Here is a 26,704-nt window from a genome sequence, read left to right as displayed (position 1 = left end):
TACTTAGCTGACACAGTGTCATCCAGGCATTATTATTATTCATTGTGGAGCGAACAGTTTAGGACATGTGTCTGGAATCTCTTTGCAATTTACAGTGAAAGAAGGACTTGGGAAAGTCATGGACATGTATCCAAACTCCAGAGTAATTTTTTCCTGTATTGCGCAGAGACAAATGTGGCTGCGTTCTTCTTCATTTGGTCTACAAATGGATAAAGCAAGGCGCAATGTTAACAAGGCTGTCTGTGCCTTTTTGAGAGATGTTACATTATGTTTTCGTAGTACACACATTTTTCGCAGAGATGGAGTACATCTTACTTATGCCGGCCATCAGATTTTTGTGCGCAATATACAAAATGCAATGCAACCTTTTTTGGAATTACAGCAATCCATTTTGCAGTAGGTGTTGACCATTTGAAGTTTTTCGAAACACAAAAAACCCCACAAAAAGCTATTTTCAGAGCCACCACTTCCTCCCAGAGAAAAGTGCAATGGTTGTGACAGGGCAGTACTGCAAAGATTTTAGAGGTCCACGGACTTGTAAAAATGCACAGGGCCCTGCACATTTCATTGATACTTCTCTTTTTGAACGGTGAAAGGCGGCTCTGAAAAGAGCCTCTTTTTTTAAACATGACACACAAGGAAAGGAAGGGAAAGGAGGGTAAGGAAGGGACACCAACCACGGGGATAAGAAAGGGCAGGTGGAGAGAGGAAGATGTAGGGTGGGCCTTATTCAGGTAGGTAGCAGTTCTTCTCATGCTCCTTGACCACAGTCTTGAAAGCACATCAAAGGTTCTCCCCCCTGCAGAGTACTGCATCACAGTACATGCACAATACTGTAACCCTCGAAAGGTAAGGATCAACAGCATCAAGTATGGACTGCGAGGCAGCTGGAGGGATGCGCTGCCCCACAGGAGTGTCTCTTGTGGTGGCAGGAGGGGAAACGGAGGATGTTGCATGGGAACTCAACCTACTACGTTTATCGCAAGGTACAACCTTACGAATAGCCCCACTGTGGAACGATTTTAGGTGTTGCTTCATTGAGGTAGTACCATAGCTGTACAAATCCGGTTTCCCACGACTCAGCACCATCTTGCATTGATTGCAGGTCACCTTGTGTGCACATGCTTTTGGTACTCCCATCAACAGTGGTAAATAACCTCCACGCCCAAGATTCACGGTGAGAACAAGGAGTAGGGACTTTCACTACCTCATCTTCTTCATCCTCTTCATCACTCTCCTCTGTATCCTGACGCCTGTTCCCCTCCGCAGGCCCTCGGGGAGGTGTTGGTGGCGGAGGGGGTGGGGGTGCTGCTGAGACAGCAGTAGCACCAGCAGCAGCCATGGATGCCATCAGGACAGCTGCTTCAAAGAGCAAGAGCAATCCAATGCAACAAGGAGCAGTCTCTGTCCTGGAAGCCCAAAAACTGAATAAGGAGCAGCTCTGGGGTGTGGCCTTTTATAGGGGTTCTGGGGTACGCTTCGCGGACACCCGTGGTGTTCTCGACCATTTCAAACACCAGGAAAGGGCTAAAAAAAATCCAAAAAGTATGCAAATCGCCAGGGACATAGTGTGGGACATATGCAAGGGTGAACTTTCCCAGGAAAATACCTTGGATTGCTGAAAAAACACTTTTTAGGTGTCCGGGGGCCCAGACAGTGTTCGTTACACTGCACGCGGGTGCGGTCACATGATGACGTTGAGGACATGTTGGCGAATGGAGCGGCTGTCCGTAGGACACCAAATGCGTGGGGTCGGGTCTACGCATGCGTGCGGGTGTTCTACGGACAGTGTTCAGGTCTCCGAACAAAACAAATGTGCGTCACAACTTTGCGTACAGGCGGACGGGCTTCGTGTTCTACAGACATATTAATTCTGGTTACGGACAATGCGAACAGGGGGAATGTTCTTAGGACACTTTATTTTGCATAGCTACGAACATGTAGACGTCTTTAGTGTCCTTAGGACACTCCCATTTTGGTTAATTGAGGACATCCCGACAGCCACACTGTCCGAGGACACCCTAACTGCCTTTTTTAAAAAAAATGAGACACAGAGAAATATACCAACAACACACTTAATATTTTATAATTGTATAAAAATATAAAAATTATGAGAGAGAGGGGGAAGCAGAAACTAATACAAAAACGGGAGAATTAGGGGTTTGGACATGATGGATGGTAGGGGAGAAAGGGATTGAAGTCTCATAACGTTTTTCCTGCTGGGGAGTTTTTGGGGGATAGTTGCCTGGGACATGGAGAGGGGGTACAGGTACATGTGGAACAGTGATATTAAATTTTTTCTTTTATATGGTCCCCCACAACGTTTTTTAAAAGAATGACATTTTTCATTAACAGATCCATTTTTAGCTCCATTCGCTGCAGAGGATTTTCTAACGTCTCTCTTGGTATATTGTTATTAATGTCTGTATGGTCTGTTAAAAATAAAAGTGTGTTAAGTATACATAAATAATGGTTATTTATTGGCTTATATAGAGAAGTGCAGTGTCTACCATTGGTATCACTGGCTTGACTCATTTCATTAAGATGACATTTTTCTTCCAGCCACTCCAAAGTACTAGACATTTCTGCGTTAAAAAAATATATATATATTTGTTTTAGTGTACCTAATACAGAAAGTTTATAAATATATACAATAAATGTAGTGTACTCACTAGTTTCTTGCTAAATTTTGCTGTTACTTCTGCATAGATGTCCTGTTGATTTTTGCTGTGCAATTTCTGTGAGGTAATTCTGTTGGAGGCATATTTATTGTGTTTTGGTATATTCCACAATGTCGCATATGCTATGTAATTGGACTGTTAGTGTCTTACATACACAGTTTCACTTCTTATTTATTATTGAATGTAATTTATTTATGTGATGCTTTTTTTCTAACATGTATAGTGTTTTTTTGGATGATATAACAATGTAAGATACCCCCTGAGTTTTTGCATAGTGTTGATGTTGTCCGAGCCCGTCTGCGAACAGGCGCATGGTCTGCGGATATCGGAAGCACTAGCGCAGGTAGGGGGTTCAGTATGTTCTATGTTATATGTATATAAACTAAGGGCATCCTAGTAAACATTCATCAAATTTACATTATCTATATTCAGTGAAAAAACTTTGCTGCAGGAACTTTATGGTTAAGTTGCGCTACTAAAAACCTATGAAATTCAGTAAAAAAACGTTAAAGGGACGTTATGGTTCCAACTAAAACCGAAAAACCCCTGAAATTCGGCAGTTATGGTAAGCTAATCAACCATAACTCGCGCCACACCGTGCACTGCTAAGGCTAACACCCAGGACATCAAAGATGACATCACAAATGTCATTGATGACATTCCTGTCCCCTTCAAATGGGAGCTTTGCCCAAATGGCCCTTGCAGAGATCTGCGACTTTTGGGGAACCCCTTCTATGTATCTGTTTGCTACAAGAACCAACACAAGGTGCACACTGTTCTGCCCAAGGCACAATGGGAAACTTTCTTGGTTCAACCTCCACTATGCTTTTTCTCGTATTCTGGCAATTACATTGGTTTTCAGGAAGTTGAGAACGTTTCAGGCTCTCACATGATTCTGATGCTTTATCTCACCTATCCCCCGATTGGAGGAGAATGTGGTCCCCAGAACTTCTGGAGATGGCCATCTGTCTACCTCACTGTCGTCCCCGGAGCACAGAATTGCTATCCCAGTCAGAAGGTGCATCACCCAGATCTGGAGTCTCTCTGCCTCCATACGTGGCTCTTGGGAGGCTTGCAGTATTCTGGTTGGGATCTCCCTGGTAAGGTTTTGGAGGTGTTGCTGGCTGCTCGCAGTCCCTCAACAAGATCCATTTGTGTGTAAAGATGGAGAAAGTTCGAGGAATGGTGTAGAGGGAGAGGTGCAGACCCATTGCTTGCCCCACTTTTTTGGTTTGGGAGTTTTTTATGTCATTGGCTAGACAGGGGCTGCCATTTTAATATGGTGAAAGATTACCTGACCTCTTTCATTGCTTAAGAGGTCACTGGTTCCATTGGTTGCCCAGTTATTCAATGGATTGGTTAATGTTTCCCGCAGTTTAGTTTGTGGTTCTGCCTTAGGACCTGAACCTGTCCTTCCCGATGGCTTCCCCTTTTGAGCCCTTACATTCTTGAATAATTTGTCTTTGTACATTTAAAACTATATTTTTGGTGACAATCACGTCTGCTAAACGTGTTGGTGAGATACAGGCCTTATCATGTAAGTCCACTTTTTTCAGTTTTGAAAATAAATGTTACTCTTAGTTAGAGCCTTTATTTTACCTAAAGTTGTGTCAGAATTTCATGTTAACCAAAAAAGTGAGCTGCTTGTTTTTTTCCCCCATCACCTTGTCCTTTGAAAAAAGGTGGAGAGGCTCCACTGGTTGGACCCTATAAGAACACTTGTTTTTATGTGGCCAGGGAAGCTCAATTTCACCAGGATACCAGCTGTCTATCTCCCTTTCTCTGAGCAGCCTTCCAGAACATTGTTTTTAAGCCTGCAGTGCCATTACAGAAGATGGACAACCAAATGCAAGTGAGGCTTCACCGCAACTGAGAGGGGGAAAGTCCAGCCCAAACTGTCCGGTTACACCCTCTGCACAATAACAACCCCTCCCATGCGTTTACTGCCAGCAATTGTAATTAAAGACTCATGTGAGACTATGAAAGAGCTGGAGAAAAATAAGTCTAACTGTACATTTAGTTTTTCGGCAAGGCTACAGCAAATGGGTAAAAACATGCTTCATTGATTTGAGAAAAAGCCCTACAATAGAGCTAGGTATAATCATGTTATGTTATTTGATATTTGTCGATCACCTACTACCGTTGTAATGTGTTAAACAATTCCCACTCTGACAGCCTGGAATGTTCAAACATGTGACTTTTTGAAATATACAATGTCAAGCGAGGCTTTTCCACTAAAAAAGATGGTCACAATCTATTTTGGCTCCAGTGCCACGACATGAAAGACTTTGCTGCTACAGTTTTTCCTCCCAATCCCTTCTTGGCACACTGGAGTGGAAATGCTGATGAGGTAGAACCAGGAATATGAGTTCAGAGACCCTGAACTACCCTGGCTGGCTTTTTGACTACATGTCATGCAGGACTTCTAAATGCACTTTAATTGACGCTAGCAATACAAGGAAGGGAGATCAGGTGATCAGCGAAAGGGGCCCTTTTAGATAAGTCGGATGCTGCAATATTAAATTGAGGCAGCTTCGGAACACAATGGCATGATGGACCAGGGCTGTCCATGTTAAAATCGGGGGAGGGTGATGAACTTTTGGCGGTAAAGAGCAGCAGCTGAATACTCTGAGTGTAGTCTCTAGTCTACCTTAAACACGTTAGACAAGTCCCATCAATGCAAGTTGCATGCAGGTGCTCAGCTTTACAGTGGTGCTGGAGTGCACAGTTGGTCATCAATAAATGATAACGTTAAGTCTGACCAACACCTGGCCACATAGAGATAATGCAAGTTCTGACATCTTTTCCACAAAGAACACATAGCCAATAGTTTTTTTTCTGGTGTTGACTCTCCGAGCTCCTACTTCCCCCTTCTCCTTCTGTCCACACCATATTGCAGATGGCTTTGAAGATTGGAGAAGACCGCTTCATAGACAAACACCACATTACCCAAATTAATCGAGACAGCAGTCACCTTGAAGGTCTTGTGGCCAAAGCATCCAGATGAGGTTAGGTATTTGGGTCTTGCCCCTCCTTACTGATCAGCAAAAGTAGAGGCGAGGTCTCCGACAACAATGTCAGATGTGATGAGTTAGATCCTTGCAGAGAGTGGAAGGATTAAACATTCAGGGGTGCATGTATCACTTGTTTGCAGGGGTAGCTCAGCATAGATTCCAACATCCTGCGACCGCTCATCATAAGTTGCCTCCAGTTTACTTTAGGCATGGGTGTGCTCAAACAAAGGAATGGTCCAAGGATGCTGGCCCAATTGAGGAGTGCAACTAACATGTTGTGATTTTTGAAAGACTGAAGTCCTGGAAGGGGCATACTCCAGTGTAAAGTGAGAATGTTTTTCTCTACCTTAATGTGTCTGGGTTAACATCTTGGGCAGAGAGCATACAAGCCAGTTAAGAAAACATTTGTGGACCAAAGCCTAACAACAAACTTCCTCTTGCTTGCAGTGCTTGAGCAAATTAGGGTTCGAAGGGACTGATACATTTGTGTTCTGGATTCCAGAAAATACAGTGGAACTGTTAGACTTGCTACAGAAGTGGATTCAAGCCAACCAGGCACCTTCCGACCAGACGGCATCTCCTACATTGAAGAAAGATCTTTGAGGCCTCAGAATGGGGGAGGAAAATAATGGGTATGGGGCCAATATTGAAGGGCCTTTTGGGAAAGTTAGATTGATGAGTTTTACAGCAAAGGTGAAATCTGTGGAACTAACCTGAAGACCTACTCGACTGCCCCCATTATACATGTAGATGGTGAGATCTGGAGAAGAGCCAATGCATTTGTTGACCTTAAATTTAAAATCTTTCCAGCAGGCATCTGGTTTCTCAAGGAATGTTTGTGTTTTGGCAATAAAGATATAGTGAAAAGAAATATATTGCTGGAGAAGTGAGTTACAGTTAAGGCACTTCTTTTTACTCATTATAGTGACTATTTGACTGATTTTCCAAAGATCTCCTTCCTTCTCACCTTTCAACCATGCCTTTGTTATGGCAAGACAGAAAAATACTGAGGTATAGCGAACTGGTGGGTGCATGAGGGAGGGAAGCAGAGCCGGCAACTGCATCTGTACACTCTGCTTTCCACATGTCTGAACAATTCCTGGTGCAGAAGTAACGTTCCGGTCCACTTCCAGGCATGACAGGCTATCCAAATGAATCTGCTGGTATGGCAACTGAAGCTCACTATCACAAATATTACTGTGGTTCTCTCAAGCAGGGTTATCATTTCTCCAATTCATGTTTAATGTTTGTGTTGTATCAGTGGTAAAAATAATAAAGTAAAAGAACTGAGTGAGTCTAGTTGGTGCTGTGTGTTGGGGCCACTACATCTCAGGAATCCTGTGGCTCCCTATAAAAGGAGCAGCATCTATTTTGTTAGAAAAAACTCGATTATACATTGCTATAGTTTTTTTATTGCAACAACCAAAAACCGCCCAGAACAAAAAATAACCCTCAACACCTGTGAAATCCCTGCCCCTCTTCATACTGTACAGTAACCATAGCCGTATTGGTTTTGACATATTTGTTCTGGTGTTCAATGAAGTTTGTCCATTGTGTAGTTTAACATTTGAAAAAGTGTGTTCCGTTATCCTCCATTTCTGTGGTCTGCAGGGGAGATTTCAAAAGCATTAGTTTTAAAGGTTATGAATAAGAAGATACTCTCGAAGGAAGACTACTGTTAATCAAAGTATAGATTCCTTTAAGTGTTTTAAAGTTAGTGACGTTTACCAGTGACAAATTAAACACCTTAAATGCTATTCATTGCACTGTTTACTAATTTGTTAAATCTTTCCTCTACTACAGCAAAGTAGAAGGGGCCATTACTCCACGGCAGAAAAGAAGCACACCCCTGAAGGAGAGGCAATTTTCCAAGCCTCTGAGCGAGCGAACTAACAGCTCAGACAGTGAGAGGTCCCCGGATCTAGGCCATAGCACACAGGTAAGGATTTTCTATTAAGTGCACCAAACAGTTAGATGTTATGTAATTTATCTTTGTCCATTCTAAGAATATGACACATGAGTGTGTGTTTAGGGTGTGTACTTCGGTGGCTTTCTTTAAATATGGCACTCCTACAACGTTGAAGTTGGAGGAGCCTCCACATCTATACTCTGCTTGTACTGTTCTACTTTGAGAGGTAATATGACATCTAGAACCTGCATGATATCAAGAGCTTGATAGAGAAAATATGAAGATTTAGTAAGTAGACCTTAATGTCAAGGAGACCCAGTGGGAATAGCAATGCTGACCTGAAAACATGTGTGACAATCACTGAAGGGACCTCAAGATGAGTTGTCACAGTATCAAATAGGCTGATGGCCTGACTGCTATGGGGACCTTACCACTCACAGAAGGTTGAAATGAAGAGCCTTTACCTACTTATGGGGATTCCCTATGCTCCCTCCATGATATTGGTATGGTATGGTATTGTTTATTTATAAAGCACCTATACACAGGCAAGTGTTTCAGAGCGCTCAAGGAGGGTAGGAACCCAGGGAAAAAATAGTCGCTCAGAGCCCTTGAATTTTTGAAGCGATAATGGTCTGCACAGCAGTTAGGATACAACAAATAGGCCTGATGGCGACTCTGCATTTTTTTTTTCAAGTGCACATTAAGGGTTAAGACAAGGAAGGACAAAGATCTACAGGCAGAGCTGTAGTGCAAGTGCAGGCAGGACGAGGGAGGGGAAGGGGACCAAGTGCACCCAGTAGAGTGCAGAGAGAGAAGCTCTTAGGATGTATTGCAAGTGCAGTGAGTGGGTGGGTTGCAGGGCCCTGAGGCAAGTGCAGTAGGACTGGCAGTGGTGCCTGTGACCTATGAGTCTGGGGTACACTAGGCGGCTAGTCATTGAGCTGTATGGATGGAAGGAGGGAGAGAGGGAAGAGCAGAGAACTAGGGTAGCAGGGTGAGAGAAAAGGAAGAGGAGAAGAGGAAGGTCTTGAGGAGTTTCCGGAACTTAAGAATATCAGGCTCAAGACGGAGGATGTCAGGGAGGCTGTTCCAGAGGGAGGCGCCTGCTGAGGAAAGGGATCTCCCTCCAAATCTCTGCTTGGAGAACACTCGCAGAAGGTTGGAGGTAGATGAGCAGAGGGCTTGGGAAGAACAGTATTTAGGAAGGCAACGTTGAAGGTAAGTAGGTCCCACCGAGGCCCGAGAAAGCCTTGTGAACAATGCAGAGGGTCTTGAATTTGATCCTTGCAGCCATGGGGAGCCAGTGGAGGGCTTTCAGTGCCAGAGAAATGCAGTCCCTGGGCTTGTCGCCAAAGATAAGTCTTGTGGTTCCGTTTTGGATGCATTGCAGAGGGCGCAGGCCAGAAGCAGGGAGGTTGAGGAAGAGGCTGTTGCAGTAGTCCAGCCTAGAGAGAACCAGGGCTGTGGAGACAGTGACCCGCTGGGGGAAAGTGCGAAAAGGTAGAGTGCCTCTGAGGAGGTGTAGTTGATAGACTTTTTTTGAGGTGTCAGAAGTGTGTGACGAGAAAGAGAGAGTGGAGTTGAAGATGATCACAAGGTTTTTGTCCTCACAGGCGGGGTTGGGCGCAGGGCCAATGGGCGCAGGCCAGAGGAAGAGGGGAAAAGCAGAAGCAGGGGTCCCAATGCAAACAATCCCAGCTTTACTGGCATTGAGACAGAGGTCGTTTGCAGTACACCAAGCCTGAATAGTGGACAGTCAGTTATGAGTGAGGAGGAGGAAGTGGCCGAGGTAGCCTGAAGGATAGTTGCACGTCATCTGCTTAACACTGGAAATTAGAGGTGAACATAGCAATCACACGTGCCAGGGTGGCCATGTAGACGTTAAAAAACCAGGGGGATAGGTTAGAACCTGGGGAACGCTTCAGGTTGAGAGGGCAATAGTCGAAAGAAAGGCACCAAGTTTGACCTGGGATGGGCGGTTGGAGAGAAAAGAGGTTAACCAGGCCAGAGCTTGAACTGTGATTCCCAGGGTGTCACAAAGCCGTGAGATCAGGATGTTGTGGTTAACCATGTCAAAGGCAGACGAGAGATCAAGGAGAATGAGGACAGAGGGAGTGTTGGTGTCAAGATTTGAGAGCAGGTCTTCATGGGTGTTCAGAAGAACAGTTTCCATGCCTCTGGATGCTCTAAAGCAAGACTGATAGTCATGGAAATAACTGATTGCTTCCGTGTGGAGGTTTACCTGAGAGATAGCCAGCTTCTCCAGGAGTTTGCCCAGGAAAGGAGTGATAGAGATTGGGCGGTAGTTTGACGGAATGGAGGGGTCAGCAGAAGGTTACTTCAGCAGAGGGTGCACACGGGAGTGCTTGAGAGCAGTTGGGAAAACTCCAGTGGAAAAGGAGAGGTTGCAAAGGTCAGCCAAGGCGGTGCGAGTGAGTCAATGTTGTCCTTGATGGCTTTTGAAGGGCACGGGTACACTTGCTTGGATGAGGCCTACATAGAACGGTCTTGTCAGGCGATTTCATCGGGTGTGACGGGAGAGAGAGAGGAATGCGAGGGGAATGTGATAGGGGGCATGTTCATTTGGAGAATGAAACCTGAAGCATGTCCCTTCACGAAATATATGGCCTAATCTTAATTTTTCTTTCTATCAAAGCTGATCCATGACCATGCATAGATGTCATGTTATGGGCGTTCTTAACAATTTTCTCTTCACTGATGAGGACGTGCGACTTGTCCTATGACCCCTCCACCCCTAGTCTTTTAGGGAACAAAAACATTTCAGGAGAGCAGTGTTCGATCCAGGAACAAAATAAAACTCAACCCAGAAATAAAGTGGCTGATGAAAATATTTTTCTGTAGCAAAATAAATGCCATACACACTTGTAAGTTGCAGAAAAGGTGGTAGTCAGAGACACTTCTGTACAACATATGCAAAACATCAAAGCTGAAGAGATTTAATTGGTCTCAGACCCTTGCAGTCAAACAGGAGGCTACAATTCTTAAAGAGACAGTGTCATTTAAGCACACCTGTGCTGATTTCTCTTTTAGTACAAAAGTGCCATTACAAGTGTTATTTAAAAGCAAATGTAGGATTCCATCTTACCGGATGGTAGTACTTGTGACAAATCAAGGGTATTCATCCCTTCGCCCCAAGGGGGAGCATCCCCCTTTGAGGCTAGGAAGGTGAGCCCGCTCTGCAAGATCTTGCCAAGGGGTCTGGACAAATGGGACCTCACTGAGAGAGACTCCCCCCTTAGGGGACGACGACTCCCGTTCCTGTGAAGAACTGCCTAGACTATCTATCATCATAGCATATATGGGACTATCAAATGTGAAGAACCTTAAAAGATCCAGAGTTTTGGCTGAAGACAAAACTAAAATACTTTATTATCTTCAAGGATATGTCTTTTTAAGGAGAGACGTACATATAACTGCGATGAGTAGACTGAAGACAAAGAGCATGCCGATGAGAGGCGGAGCACAGAGAGAGAAAGGGAGAGAAGAGTGTAAGCAGGGGAAGCCCCCTGACAAGGTGACGCCTGGAGGAGGCTGAGCCTGTGACTTTGAGAAAGGTTGTGAATGGCAGAAGGAAATGCTGGAGGCCTGGCATTCGCCAGCAGAGAGAAGCAGAGGAGAAGGGAATCTTAATTCCAGTGGTGGCATGACCACAACGACTTTGTGGTGGTCCGTGCGCCATTCAAACAGCACCGAAAGCACCCAGCCGGTGAGTCAACAAGACACCCTGCTACCCACACTGATAGCATTGAGAACATCCAGAGGGCAGAACACCGGCAACATTGAGAAGCACAAAATAAATCTCGAGTTGAAGAGGAGAACCCGAGCAAGCGCCAAGCCTGATAGCTTTCCCCTGCAGATACAGAGGTAACTGGGAAAACCGGGAGGCATATTTATGGAGCGGGAGAAACTCGTACTAGTGAAATTGACAAGATGCTGAATATATAGCCAATTAAGTGGAACTGTTAATGTGATAAAGTGAATAACAAATAAGCCTGAAAAAGATGACATTAAGAACTGGGCACAACTACCCTGGAAAGAGGGGGGAAAGAACTGCATGGTTTGAGAAGTAAAGAGTGGAGCAAACCAAAGAGACAATTCTACAAATATGAATGTGAACGGAAATAAGTGAACCAAATAAGAGGAGAGATAATCCAACTGAGCAACCCCAGGAGAGGGGGAAGGTCAAGTCACAAGAAAGTATACCCAACTTAAGCCCTGGGTTACAAGAATCAGAAAGGCATACAAGCCTAGATCAAAGTATAAGAAAATGCTAAAAAAGGAGTGTTGAAAAACAGTCCATAAAGAGGATAAAACCCAAGTGCCTTGTGAAAGAGTTACATGAACATATCCAGAAGGTGGCAAGAGATTATTTAAAGATGGCATACTAAAGAGAACTTGGAAATAAAGAAAGGACATTGCCATGAGAGACAAACAGGAGAGGGGAGCTATTCTCATGATCTCAGTTAAGTTAGTTAAGATAGTGGTAGGGTCAGTTAGAACTAGTTTTGGCCAGTGTATATATTCCTTTGGGACTTCCTGGCCACTGACAAGCACCTTTAGTTATTTACATAGGCAGGGCTACCCCTCTAGCAATAGGGAAAGATGGACCTTATCCTTATTTTAATAAACACCAGTAAAGATGTCTCTCAAGTGCCCACCTCCTTCTTCTGACCTGCCACATGCTCCACACAAAAATAATACATAAACCGATGGTCATCCAGCAGCAAATTGAAAAGACTTGAAACTTGCCTGCCAGTCAATACAAGACATTCAACGAACATGTAGCAGTTTTGACATGACAAACTGAATGTCAAGGTAATGACTGTAGTTGCCCAGGATAGGTATTTTCACTCTTGACATTTCGTTCTTCATCTACATTGGCAAAGGTGTGAGGGCCATGGTGGCAGAACAAGTTATTAAGCAACATTGAAAGGGGAATGGGCTTGTCAAATTTGTCTCAGGGAGGCAGGGATTGGTATGATTGACAGGCAGCAGAGCAGTTTCCTCTTGTGTAACTAGAGTAAATAATAAACTGCAATCTCTGGATTAACGAACAACTTTTTGGCGAGAGGTTTGGTCTTCAAGCAGTGGGATTGACTGCTTGAAAGTTCTTTCTAAACTTTGCATGTCACTAGAAAGAAGATTTACCATAATAAACTCCAAAGATGACTTTGGTAATAGGCCAGCATCTGGGGTAGAGGAATAGTCATGCAAGTAAATAATCATGGCGTTATGAGTAAATCAGGTCAGCTGTACTGGCAGAGGGCAACACTCAAGCTTATGAAGGTGGGCCATACCATCACATCTAATCATGAAATGGGGACCTTGCTTGCACCAGAAGGAACTAGGGATGTACATATTGTTGTTTGTACAGTTAACCCATTTCTCCTCTCGCACACCGCACCATTGCCACTATACGGAAGGCACAGGCTCATTCCACGCACCCTGCACTCACATATAACACAAACACTATTGCACAACACCTCCCCCATAAAAATGAAGCAACTTTTAACGGCAAAAATTCAAACTGTAGCTTCATACATGACTCTCTATCACCTTAAACACAATCCTCCCCCTTTAGTTCATAGTATACCTCTGTCGCGCCCATCCACACACCATTCAGACATGGGTTACTAGCATAGTCTTGGCCACCCTCACATAACATTAATGGCTAAAATGCACTCACACATAATAGCCTCTCCCAATTCTTCCGAATGTTGCACTCTGTTCACTCCGAGGGCGTTCAACCAACAGCACTTTGGGACCATAATTATGGTGAAAGGCATGCTATACAAATGAAAAAATGAATGAATAAGCATAATATAAATGCATACATTAGTTGGTGGACCATGAGTCAAATAGATTAAAAGTAGGTGCTGGCAAATTCTTTAATTGTTAAATCGTCAGTAAATAATATAGTAAGGATGGAACTAACAATGTGGACAGTTGGGACCTTGCAAGCATACATGCTCTATTGGTCTAGGAAAGCATAGATGGAGAACCGGTGCTTGACTAGCAGCCAATTATAAACCAACTTCCAGTAGTTGACCCTTTATTTCCAGGTTAGGGCTTTCAGAGATTGGGTATAGATGGGGCAGAGGTGTATTCTGAACAGTATATTGGTTGAGTATCAAGACCAGTTATTTTTCACCTTTACATCTTATATATTGGTTATATCTTGTAGGGGCAGTAACGGGCGAGTGGCTCAAACAGTCTGATGGGTCTCGTTATTGGTGGGCGTATGCTTGCATCAATGTGTTTGACTGGCACTGGTGTGAAATAATGGGTTACAAGGGAAAGAGCAATTGGTGTGGAAACGTGAGGATAGGAGTAATGGGAGTAGTATGAGCAAAGAAGGTAAACTGGCTGCATGGGATGTTAGATGTGAAATCGTCCAGGGTGAAAGCGCAAAAGTCTGCTCATGATGAAAAGAAATCAGAATCTGTGTAATAACGAGAGGAGGGCTAGTTTAGGTTGTGAGAAACCTTAGGGTATTCTCACGTCTACTCCCCATAGATCTCCTATTCAGGTGGCCAGGGAAGGACCATCGCTTTTGAATCCCGACCCTGGGGGTGAACAAACCAAAGAGGATCACCTGGGTGGAGGCTCCTTGGGAATTGGGGAGAGAAAAAAGGGGGGATACCACATCTCACCCTCAGACCCTAACACTGACATAGCTGACCCCTCGTCCGCCTTTATGGGTTATATGCAATCCCAACCTATAACTCTTCTTTCACCCCTATCTGGTACTGAGACAAAGAAGAGGGGACTAGGAGTACTACCGACTTCTATGGAAAACACTGTTCTAGTACTGGGACAAAGGAGATGAAACTAGTAGTAATGCACACTTCCTATATAGAACACCACTATAGTACTGGGACAAAGATGAGGAGTATGCAGACAGTTACTACTGACAGCCAGGCATGTCCCAATAATTGGATTTATTATGGTCGGCAATACCAATTGACAACATACACCTGAGATCTATTAACAAGACCCAGGTGTCTAAAAGGTGGAACCCAAATCAATACAGAGAGCTGCCTGGGTGCAGGGAGAGAGAGCTGCCTGGGTGCAGGATGAGAGAGCTGGCTCAGAGCAGGGAGAGAGCAGCCTTGGTGGCAGGAGACCGGACTGGTGGGAGACTTGCCACTATCCTGGGGTACCCACAAGACTAGAAACAAGCGAGTCGCATGGTGTGTGCAGGACCGCTTACCCATTGCAGTGAAAGAGGACTGCTGGAGCTGTGAAACTAAAGAAAAGCAGAACGTCTGCATACCGCAGCCGCTCGAGTCGCCGGCGTGTGCAGAGAAGTGCCCGGCGAGGAAGAGTGAAAGCAGTCTGCGCCCCGTCAGGCCAGGAGTTGAAAGGGAGCAGCAGGGACCGCTGCACTGGAGCGGGAAGAGCCGGTGAGGGTCGGAGGACTCTGTGGGGGGAGGGGCACTCCCAGGGAACCGCAGGCAAGTAGCAGTTCACGGAATTGAAAGCACTTACTCAATCTTGAATACTGAACTGAACGAAAAACACTATTTGAATGCAATTGCTTAATCCCGAGTACCGAGCTGAACAAAAAGCACTACTTGAATGCAATTGCTTAATTTTGAATACCGAACTGATCAAAAAATACTATTTGAAAGCATTTCTACAGGCTTAAATGCAGAACTGAAAGAGAAGTACAGTTTGAAAGAAAATAGGCAATATTAAATACTGAGAAGAAGAGAAAGTATTGTTTGAAGTAAAACAAAGGCATATTATTAAACGCTGAACGAACATTGACAAAATAAACTGACAAGGAGTGTCAGACTGAGCTAAAGCAGTATTGTATACAGAGCTAAAGCAAGAGGTTAAGAAACCAATGTGGAGATGACTTGCAAAAGACTGATGTTCACGAGTGTAAGAACAGAGCCAAAAGGGGAGGAATGTATGTGCGCGAACTGTGATGGGTGGACCGTGTGGTCTGACAACTGCACCTAGACCTGAAAGTTCCTCATTGTGAAGTTCACCTACAGTGCAAATCAAGTGAAGAAGCACATGGCTCCTGGTTGCATGACCTGTGATGGGAGGACCGTGTGTTAAGACAACTGTGCCGAGACGGGGGGCCCTAGATGGTGAGAATCCTGAGACTTTGTGGCAAGTCAATTGAGTACTACACTGCAATGTTGGGGAAGGGGATTTTGAGAACGTAACGAACTGAGAAACATTGTCTTGGGGAAGGGAACCTCAAGACCTTCTTTTTGTGAACTGTGCTAAATTGAACTTGGGGAAGGGGAATCTCAAGATTTGACAGAACATTGATTAGACCAACAGCTATTGGAACTATTTTAAGCCTATAGTAAATAATAAACAAACAAACAAACAAACCCCACTTTTAACACCTGACGCTGGAATGTAACTGCAGCAGGAGTGCGGAATGTGATGGACACTCCCCAATTTTTCAGCAATGCAGACGCCCCCCCACGGTGGATAACTACCACAGCCCCCTCCCCATCAACTGATATTTCTGGCTGAGTAAGCCAGAACCACATCACAACATCCATGCGCTAAGCAGCTCAGGAGTGGGCACAAACGGGGCATTGCCACAAGTGGAGGAGCAGATTCTCCACCACTAATCTGTGCAAGCCAAGTGACACAGGGTAAATAGAGCAATTTATATCCTGCTGGGGGGGGGGGGGTGTTGAACACCTTTCGCCAAATACAACAAACAATAAGCGCATCATCTTATGCCAGCTAGATGCAGATAAGAGGCGATACTGCGGTGCCTCAAGGGAAAACACATAATAACAGAGGCGAGGGACACTTCGAAAAACAAAGGAACAAACGTTTCTCATCTTGCAGCTCACTTCGAACTCCCAGCGTTCCAAAAACAAGGTACAAACATCGGATCAGTGTGACCAATTAAATATATAGAAAACCAAATGTGGTTTGCATCCTTAGTAAGTAACCAGTTTACAGCCAACTATAGGGGATATATGTCTGGCACTAGGAAGAAATCTACTCAACTGGGACACACGGACTCCCAGCAAAAACAACCCAAATTCCATAGCTCGCTTTGGGCAAGTAGTAAAAGCCCATCGATGTCCTTGGTATCTAAACCGCAAGACTTACCTGAAACACAACAGATGGCATCAGACAGAGTGGCCTCCAAGGATGACTTCATCAAAATTTTCCAGGAATTTCAGGACAAATTCACCTCTTCATTCCAGCTGCAATTTTCCACCTTCACCTCAGAAATTAGAGGCTCGCTTGTAGAATTTAGCAAAGAAATGTCTACTCTGCAAGAAAGGGTAGAAACCAACAAACAAGCTATACAGGAATTGACAGAAGGGAGCAGACTATCAAATATTGCCCTAGATCATCTATCTAGAATGACACACAACCTGGAATTGCAATATGAAGACCTAGAGAACCGCTCACCCAGATCTAACATTAGTCAAAAATCTTCTAGAATCAGTGTCGGACTCCGAATTGAAAGAAACAATTACTTGTATATTGGCAGATCTTATAACTGAAAGCAATCATACCAGCATTCTCCTGGATAGGGTACATAGAACATGCCCCAAGAGGTTGGAACCAGGTACCTGCTCTAGGGACTTACTAGCTGCCTATGCGCTCTACCCACAAAAAGAACAAATGTTAAGGGAAGCAAGAACTGCCACCTCGATCACACATAACAGGGTAGAGATCCAACTTTATCAGGATTTATCCAGGTTGACGCTCCAAAACCACTGAGACATGTATCCCATAGTACTCTGCAGGCACGGGGCATAAGAAACAGATGGACTTTCCCCTTTGAACTACTGTTCAATCTGGAGAAAAAAAGCGCAGAGCGCGGCAGAGAGTTTATCCGAAGATCCAAAGAGTTTGCAGTCACCGCAGTCTTTGCATGCTGAAAGGGTGGAAGGAGAACAAAAGGTAGGATTGTGGAACTGTGAAGTCTTTGTTTAAATACCCTTTCTACCAACATCTGAGGGCCAAGTAGATACGGAATATCTTGACTGTGTGAAAATCACTAATATACTTGACAGTGGCCCGCGCACCAGACGCAAGGGAAAATTGTGTGATGATGCAATCTCCACTCCGCCTATCTCGCTTGCATTGGTCCCAACCCTGACCCCAAAAGGATCCTATTTAAAATATCGGGACATGAGGTTGACTAGTACATCTGGAACTCACAAGAAGCCTTATCAACAGGATCTTTCACCCCCACCCCGTAACTCTGATCTGAAGAGGGTGTGATGGGGCTCCCTACTCTGCATGATGGTGAAAGGGTTTGCCCAAGTGAGAGGAGTTGGGAGGCCTCGCCTAATCCTGCGCCCATGTTTCTCCTTCACTTGGGGGCCGCGCCTCCCCTTCTCCCCCTTTTGAGAGCGCAGATCCGCTGCCCCTCCCATTGTCCTATTCTCCCAGGTCCAAGCTTTTGCCATTGGAAATTCGAGTGACAGAGAAGGGCACTGAAGACTGGGAATTCGAAGAAGATGCTGAATATCTACAACTGGTTTTTAATCGCTGGGACTCACCTGATTGTGCTGTTCTAGTCTCCCTGTGACTTCTCTACCCCTCAAGCCCCCAGGGCAATCGATTCCCTTCAGTATTGAACCTGGAGTGCCTTCATGCGGCTCTGGCAGCAAGATTAGCTGTTGACATTGCTGAGCTGCGTTTTACTAGACGGTCACAGCGTAAGCCGAGTGACTTAGCGGGCTCTGTTGTTCAACACCTAAACGTTGGGATATTCCTGGGCCCTTGGGTTTGGGGAAAAATCCCTGTATACAGAGAATTTCATCATTGGAAGACCAGTTGGAGTCACTGTTTTTGGCACCTGCTCGGTCCTCTTTGTCCACCACAGTGCTTGGTGTAATTAATAAGGCCGGCCCTGCAACAACCTCCACGCAGTTGCTGGCGCCTACCACAATCGATATCCCCTCGCCTCCCTTGTATAGTCCAAATGAGGATCTAAATCTCTCGTCTGCTTCCTCTACATACTTGAGAGATACTGCCTCCTCAGGGAGATCAAGAGACGGCCGGCTCCCATTTTCTGTGCAATTGGATGGGATTGATCATGTTCATCTGCAGAGCTTGATGATGGCGGCCTTGAACGTTACCATCAATCCTTTTGTGAAACTGTGAAATGAGACACTAAAGGATCAGGCGTCGGTCCTGGCGATGATGCACTCTAAACTTACCTCGTTGGATTGCTTCACCGGGTCAGTTCAGTCTGGACTAGACAAAGAAGCAGAACTTTCTGCTCAATGGCACTCTAGGCTCTTCAACTTGCCGAGAGGGGAGGAGTGGGAGTAAACTACTTTAATGTTGGGTATCTTAGACCTACCAAAATGGACAGGGAGCCACAGGTGAAACTGTGGATCGGAACATTTGGGCCCAACTTCCAAAACTCAGGTAACGGATGGACAAAGTACAAACCTGTTATAAAGGACGCAGTGAGAAGAAAGGGAGAAGACCTTGCACAACAAAATTCATGAAATTACTCCAAAAGTCCCCTTGGGGCACGGTCGAAGGACAATACAGTCCCTAAAGCCAGTTAGCCAAGTTAACATAGAACCTATACAATCAAACTTGGACGCACAAGAGCCTTTTATGAACCTTGACAAGTTACTGCCATTGGCTCTTAGTGCCTCCAAGGAGGGCCAGGACACTGCATCAGGGATAATATATTCTGTTTTACAAAAACCTGACAGCCTTAAAATTGATTTAAAACAGCAGACTAAACAACCCACCTGAAGAGCATCTAAACATCTTCCAGCTCGCAAGACAGGGAAATTAAATGGCTCCAGAGCCTTTTTGCGAAGGCTAGCATTGATTGATACCGATCGAGTAGATCAGGGCCCTCCTCAGAGCCCTATAAAAAGGATACCAGATTGTGGTCCAATGTTAGAAATCATGGAGGAGCCATGCTCAGAAGACGAGAACCTGCCTGCAAATTTTGCTGAATCTTTCTACCTACTCAGATGGCCCGATTGAAGTGCCAGTGGGAGAAAAAAAGGACCTGCTATCAAAGCAACTGCACTGTGTTAAGCCTGTAAAGGCAGATCCATTGAAGAAGGAAGGCCTCATGAGTAACCGGGGTAAGCCTGCAGTATCTACCAAGCCCTGCATAATGATTTGAGAGGATAATCATGGAGCAAGACGGTCTCATAATGAAAAGGAGGAATGTGTTGAATCTTTTACACTGTTCCCCTAAACTCCGGTTCATTGAGCAAAATGACATCAAGATAGTAGCTTTTGTTAATGAAAGGCTTATGGATTGGGTCATCCTGCATCTCAACTCTGTATTGGTGAAGCAAGCTGTTATGGAGGAATCCCCTGATTTTCTACATATGGGCTTTGAACTAATGGATGGGGACATAGGAAAACATGATACACTGCAGAAACCAGAATTTGAACTAATGCCCCACAGGGTGAAATCTCCGACTTCAGGCTCCTCCCAGACTAATCGATTGTTTGGCCAAAAATTCCATTCTATACAAGAAACTAAAAACTCGGGCTTTACTGGGCAAAATCACAAACCGGACACTTCTGTATCCATAAAAGTTTCATATGATGCCAAAAACACAATGGAAAAAAAAGTTAGCATGAGAGAACCGACTAATGGAGTCTCAAGCCCTTCATTTGATTGGTAGTGGTTGGCGGGAACACTTGCACGGAAAACAAATCTTTAACTTCCTGAGCGTCTATCCACCTGCTCCTTGAACATAGTATCATGGAATACCGGAGACTCTGCTCATTTGTGCAGGAAAGGAGCTTTGGCTACCCCAAACTTTGTCCTTCTATGCCTTCAGGAAACCTGGTTAGCCACTAAGCCACTCTGCGAGGATTTTTAAGTATGCTTTAACCTTGCTATAACAAGGAAAGTAGGGAGGCCGTCTGCGGGTCTACTGACCTTGATAAGATTGGGTCAAAGTTTCAAGATTGTGGACTCAAGAAACCCAAGTCCATATGTGCAGATGGTACTTATGGACCAGGAAATATCCCCAGGTCAGGATCCATTGACTCTAGTGGTATTCAATGTATCCATGTATATTGCAACCCGGCGGGGACTGGGGATGAGTTTGTTGATTTGGTAACTGGCTTAATGCACAATTGCTGGGTGGATCTAAAATCTCCTCTCTTCCTGATATGTGGTGATTTGAATGCAGGATTTCTGGACAAGTTGGGAGCCAAATTAGTGGGGCTCCATGCAAAAGAAGCAGCTTTATGGATGTCTGAGAGGAAGGAACTTGGAAGTTTGTATGATAAATGGCACACTTGGATGTGACATCACAGGTAGAGCAACTTGAGTAGGTGGTACTCAAAAAGCGCATTTGGATTGTTTCGCATCCACTAGTATATATGCACTCCCTGATTGTCACGCCTACAACTGATAGTGACCAGTTATTCTACACCTTTGTTTCAAGGAACAGGAAAGAGAGCTAAAAAAAAGAAAATGGGGAAAGCTGTCCAAATAAATTGGGGGAGAAACCGCCTGCAAATATCCATGGGGGAAGTTCCAAAGATTACAGCTACCTATAAAAATGCTTTAGCTTCTAAATCCCTGGGCATTGATTATCTTTGCATCCTTTTGAGAATGTGGGTAACTCCAAGGCCTGAAAGTAGTTCCACAGTCAATAGGCCTCACTATCCTAATGAAGATGTGAAAAGGGAAAAAAAAAAAAAAAAAAAAAAAAAAAATGGAGCTAATTTGCAGGAAATAGACCGCCTCGGAAGGGGCGACAAAGTTACTTTAAAAAATAAAAGCGCAAATAGCAATATAGGAATTGGCGGTTGCCCACAAAAGCACAACACCTTCAAGTGGACGCTGAACTCATGATGAAAATTATAGCCAAAAAAACCACCTGTGACCTTTGGGCCCTGCTCAATAACAATTCCACATACTAACTGGCAGTGATGATTCCAGCTGTTTCTGAAAGGGCTTGGAGTAAGTGCTTTTCTGGACTCTTCAGCTATTTCAGAATCAAATATATCAAGTATTGCATCGTCTAATAGGCCCTGGTCAATTGTGTTTACACAGGAGGGTATCGTTATTAAGATAAAAAACTGAATCCCTCTTGAGCAGCGGGGTCGGACGGTTTACATAATGAAATGCTTAAACGCAACCCAGAGGATTAGGCAGACTTTCTTTTGTTGGATACTTTTTAATCAGATCCTAATAACTAGAGAGGTTCCTGCATCATGGAAGGCAGCAATAATAGTCCCAATCCTATAAGAAAGGGGACAGAGACAACCCAAAAAATGACAGACCCATTGCCCTGTTGGATACGCTTGGATAGCTCTTGCCTCTATCCTGTTGGAACATCCAAAGAACTGGGCAATAAGAGCTGGACTTTGCGTTAAACGACAGACAGGGTTTGCTTCAGGGGTAGGCAACAGCCAAAATGTATTTCTCCTTAACATCTTAAAGTGGAATGTCTGCCGGTCAAAGCAGAATTTTTTTAGCCTTTATTGACCTGGAGCAGGCCTTCGACTCTATTAGTAAAGAAAGGCTTTGGGTGAAACTTGATAACTGACATTGCCCCCAAGACCTTCTAGAGGCAGTAAAGAAACTGTACTCTTCAACGTCTATTCAAATCAGGATGTTGAGTGCAGGGACTCTAACAAGATTGATTAGTACTTCTAGAGGCCTTAAACAGGGCTGCCCTCTGGCTTCTGAATTATTTAATTTGTATCCGTCAGACAAGGAGCAGGGCCAGACAGAAGTTTATGCCTCCACCCCCCCCAAACATCTATAGCCATGTGATCCTGTGGGTTTTATAGGCAGACAATTTGGTCTTGATTGACTACACTCCAATAGGATTACAAAGGCGTCTAAATCAATTGGAGCGATACCTGAAAGAAAATAACTTGAGGGTGAATACCAAAAAAAAAAAAAAGAATTCTGATTCTACATAAACCAGGAACAGTGAAAAAGATGACATTTAACTGGGTAGTGAATTTTGAGAAAATTGAATCGGTTGATACCGTGATGTACCTGGGCGGCTCGTTCAATTGTAGTGTAGTCGAAAAACCATGGTTGGACGGTCTCAGACTTAAATGCAAACAAGACAAATAAATATAAAATGTACAACTGTACCGTTAATCTGTTTATATAGACTCAAGGTGGCACCTATACTAACATATGGTACTGAATCCACCCCTAATCTTCCTGAGACAACTTGGGACCGATTAGAGGGCCTTTATTGGAGGAGGATGCTGGGGCTGCCGCAGTCACTTCCCATCTCCTTTGATTCAAACTGGGCCTGCAATCGCTTAGTTCGATGATGGGATGGCGATCGTTGAGCCTCTTCTCAAAATATGATGGAGGGGAGGGCTCACCATATGAAATTTTTGATAAGGGAGCCTACAAAAGAAATGACCAGGCAGAGAATGATTGGAAATCTTCCTGCAGAGATCTGTTCAGTTAGATCTAATAGAGGAGGGCCTTAACTTATATCTGGATAAAGTGAAGTTACAGTTGAAGCGACTGGACTAGATCAGCACTCTTCTGCAGAGAAGCTCCTATAGACTGTCACTCAACCTGGAGCATGGAGGGAGACTGCTGAATAATCTCCCTGAATATCTATTGAAATTCCCTAGTAAACATTATAGGAAACTATTTATAGCATTGAGATTAAACATTCTCCCTACTAGGGAAGTTCTTAGCCACAAACGTCAGATACTGATTATTTCTGTAGATTCTGCAACAACCAAGAAACAGTGGAATCATCTCAACATCTACTGTCGGAGTGTCAATCTTTGGAGGTAGAAAGAAGGCAATATATGAGTGAAACAATTAATTTCTGTTAAACTTTGACATGCAAGGAGTGGTGGGATATGTTCATTCTCGGTGAAAATACATCTTTGATGTTAGCTGCAATTAGGTTTTGGAAGCTGGGTTGAATTGAGCAGATTCTTTTGTTTTTGTCAAGGCTATGAGTGATTGTCGGGAGCCGTTATGGTGCTGACCTTGGTCTTCCGTCCATTCTTGTTTTTTCTCTGTGTGATTAATTGTGGTTTTCTTTTTAACGACATGGATGGAAAAACGTAATGGAAGAGATGAAATGTTTTAATTGTTTTTGTAAGGTTTGCAATAAAGCAATCATTTAATTTAAAAAAAAAATATTTAAAACAAGAAACACAGACTTGGCCAAAAAACACCGGACAAGCAGATCGGAAGGACAGCAACATCTTGGATTCTATCTGTTGAAGTAACAGATAGGGGAGTTGGGACTCTCTGCACATAACCCTGCGACAGAGGGTGATTCGCATCCAGGAGTTGTGAGCCCTCAATACAATAGGTACTGTGTCTCACACGAGGGAACAGTTCAGGGGAAGGGAAATGGGATGGGTGGGGTACATGTAAAATGGTTTGTGGGGAAGCTATGGGATTAGATGGGGAAGAGGGCGCACAAGTTGGTAAGGGAGGGAGGAACTGTTCATTTTGCAGAATGATTATGATGATGATGTAAAAGAAATGTACCTGAAAGTGCTTATTTTAAGGCGTGATACAAAATGGAATACAATTAAAGTGCCTGTTGTGGAATGTAAGGGGGCTTAATACCCCACAGAAGTGAAGAAAAGTAGAGCCCTTTTTGAGGCGTCACCAACCGGACTTGGTGGCGCTTTAAGAAACCCATATACGAAAGGAAGAGAGGGGAAGACATTGACTGCGCCAGTACCCGAAAATAATACCGGGAAATGCTGAATGTAAGGTGGCAGATGTGCTCATATCGATGAAACACAGGTCAGAGTTCCAAATCAATCGCACCAAGGTTCATAAGGAGGGCTGATATGTATTTGTTGTTTTAAAATTTGCGACTAGGAAACTTACAGTAGCCTCTATTTATGCCCCAAACACAGGCCAAGACAGCTTTTTGAAACATGCCACAGGGCAATTGGAATCTTTCATGCAAGGAGAATTATTGTTATTGGGGCATTTCAACATAGCGTGGTATCCAGCTCAAGACCGGAACAGGCTGACTAGATGTATTACAGCCTCCCCTTCGATGGCCCTGAAAAAGAAATTTGCAGATCTCTCCATTGTAGATGTTTGGCTTATCTTGAAGGGGAAGAGAAGGGATATACCTTTTATTCACACATACATAGGACATTCTCCCGGATAGACTATGCATGGATCTCAACCTCACTCGTAGGCGTTATCACGCAAATAAAGACTCACACTATTACCCTCTCAGATCACGCCCCAATCACGGTAGATCTCAATATTGCAAAAGAGACAGTCTTTGGTCTTGGAGATTTTCACTAACCTTAGTACAGGATTAAGTGGTCCGAGGAAATCGCGAACGAATAAGGGAATATATATATGACCTAAATCGAGAAGGGGAAACATTGTTGAATACTATCTGGGATGCGTGTAAGGCAACATTAAGAGGGTTTCTTAGAGCAGCTGAAGCTAAGAGACATAAGCAGCGTATGGCCTTAGAATTGGAACTAGAAGGGGAACTAGCTTTAGTTCTAAAAAAGATGGAAATTGACTCTGGTCTTGCAATTCAAAAAAAATATAGGACACTAGCTGGCAAACTAAATCTTCATATTGCTAAGAAAACCGAGAAAGCCCTTATTCTTTTAAAACAAAATTATTATATAACAGCAAATAAAATTGATCGCCTTCTACCATCCAAGCTGCGGCAACGTGCAGCCTCAAGGATTATACAACAGAGCAAGCTACCCTCGGGGGGGGGGGGGGGATACCATGTCCGAACCCTTAAGCTTCCTCACACAGTTTCACTCCTTTTATACCAATCTATAAAAATCTGAAGCTCCGGTACCACTCCTACAGAAAGAGTTTTTAGAATCGGTCAATCTCTCTCAACTCACATTAGTTGACATACAAGCACTAGAAGGGGCCATAACTCAAGACAAGGTGATTCGGGCTATCACGGAGCTTCCCCTAAATAAGTCACCAGGCCCAGATGGATTCCCAGCCTTAGCCCCTATATTGACTAAACTATATAACTCCTTTACACACACACAGGCCAAATTACTCCTTCTATGGAAGAAGCAAAAATAATCCTATTCCCCAAACCCGGAAAAGACCCAACAGTTTGCGGGTCATACCACCCAATAGCATTGATTAACAGTGATGCAAAAATGCTCACTAAGATTTTGGCCAACCTGTTAGTAGACCATATGCCCACACTCATACATCCAGACCAAACAGGCTTAATAAAACTCTGACAGACGCACAACAATATTCGCAGAGTATGCAATATCTTAGAGAAAGTGGAAAAGAAGCAGATTCCCGCAGTCCTTGTCTCCGTCGATGCAGAAAAAGCTTTTGACCGCGTGGAATGGTCTTTCTCTTTTTAACCCTGACTAAGATGGGATTCGGACCAAAATTTACGGCAATGATTAAAGCCAATTATAAAAATCCTACCACACAACTATTAATTAATGGTCATATATCCCACCTTTATAATTGTTGAAGTGATGTTTAGAGCTTGTTAGAACTGTGGATCCTGCGCTATTGCATGTGTCGCTTCCTCGTTCCGTTGCCTGACGCCTGTAGGTTGATCTCAGGGGGACAAAGATCCTGATGTCCCAGTGTTTGATAATGCTGTTCTGGGTGACTGAGATCCAATGGTTTGTACTTTGGTGCTGGTATGTCTTCCAAAGCTGCAGAGATGCAACAAACCCATCTTATGTAGGAAGTACAAAACCACTAAATGAGGGAAATTTGACTTCCCTTTCTCTTGTGAGCTGGAACACTCGCAGTAATTCACTTCTCCAAATGTCTTTAACAAAGTTTTCTGAGGCCTTTGATATATTTTTATTTCAGGAGACGTGGCTTATTACTAATTCTGTTTGGGATAACTATGAAACTTCGTTGTTACCAGCCAAGAGTTCAGATCAAGGTTGCCCGTCCTCTGGACTGTAAATTGCAGTAAGAATCAGTGCAGGTTTTTCTGTTTCTGCATGGGCCTCCTTTAGTTCCTTCCTTCAGCTGGTAAAAATGTCTTGGCGTCAGTCATTTATTGCTCTGATAAATGTCTATCGCAACCCAGCAGGGTTGACTGACAAAATTTTCAATCAAGAGCTGATTAAACTATTAGATTTGATACAGATTACATCGA

The 26,704-nt window shown here is 44.0% G+C and overlaps 1 protein-coding gene across 5 annotated transcripts in view; it reads left to right on the top strand.

Annotated features, from left to right (window-relative positions):
* The window catches only part of PACS1 (phosphofurin acidic cluster sorting protein 1), a 2,791,059-nt gene that overhangs the window by 1,442,410 nt on the left and 1,321,945 nt on the right, over positions 1–26,704 (top strand). For all 5 annotated transcript variants that reach the window (XM_069644890.1, XM_069644889.1, XM_069644887.1 and 2 more), the window contains one exon: positions 7,499–7,634. In XM_069644890.1, coding sequence (XP_069500991.1) covers positions 7,499–7,634 — 136 coding nt within the window. The remainder of the gene's footprint in view (positions 1–7,498; positions 7,635–26,704) is intronic.

Source organism: Ambystoma mexicanum, chromosome 2p (genome assembly GCF_040938575.1).
Source record: "Ambystoma mexicanum isolate Mex_15411 chromosome 2p, UKY_AmexF1_1, whole genome shotgun sequence".
Taxonomy (NCBI): Eukaryota; Metazoa; Chordata; class Amphibia; order Caudata; family Ambystomatidae; genus Ambystoma; species Ambystoma mexicanum.
The sequence above is the reverse complement of the archived record's forward strand: the minus strand, read 5'-3'. Positions and strand labels throughout refer to the sequence as shown.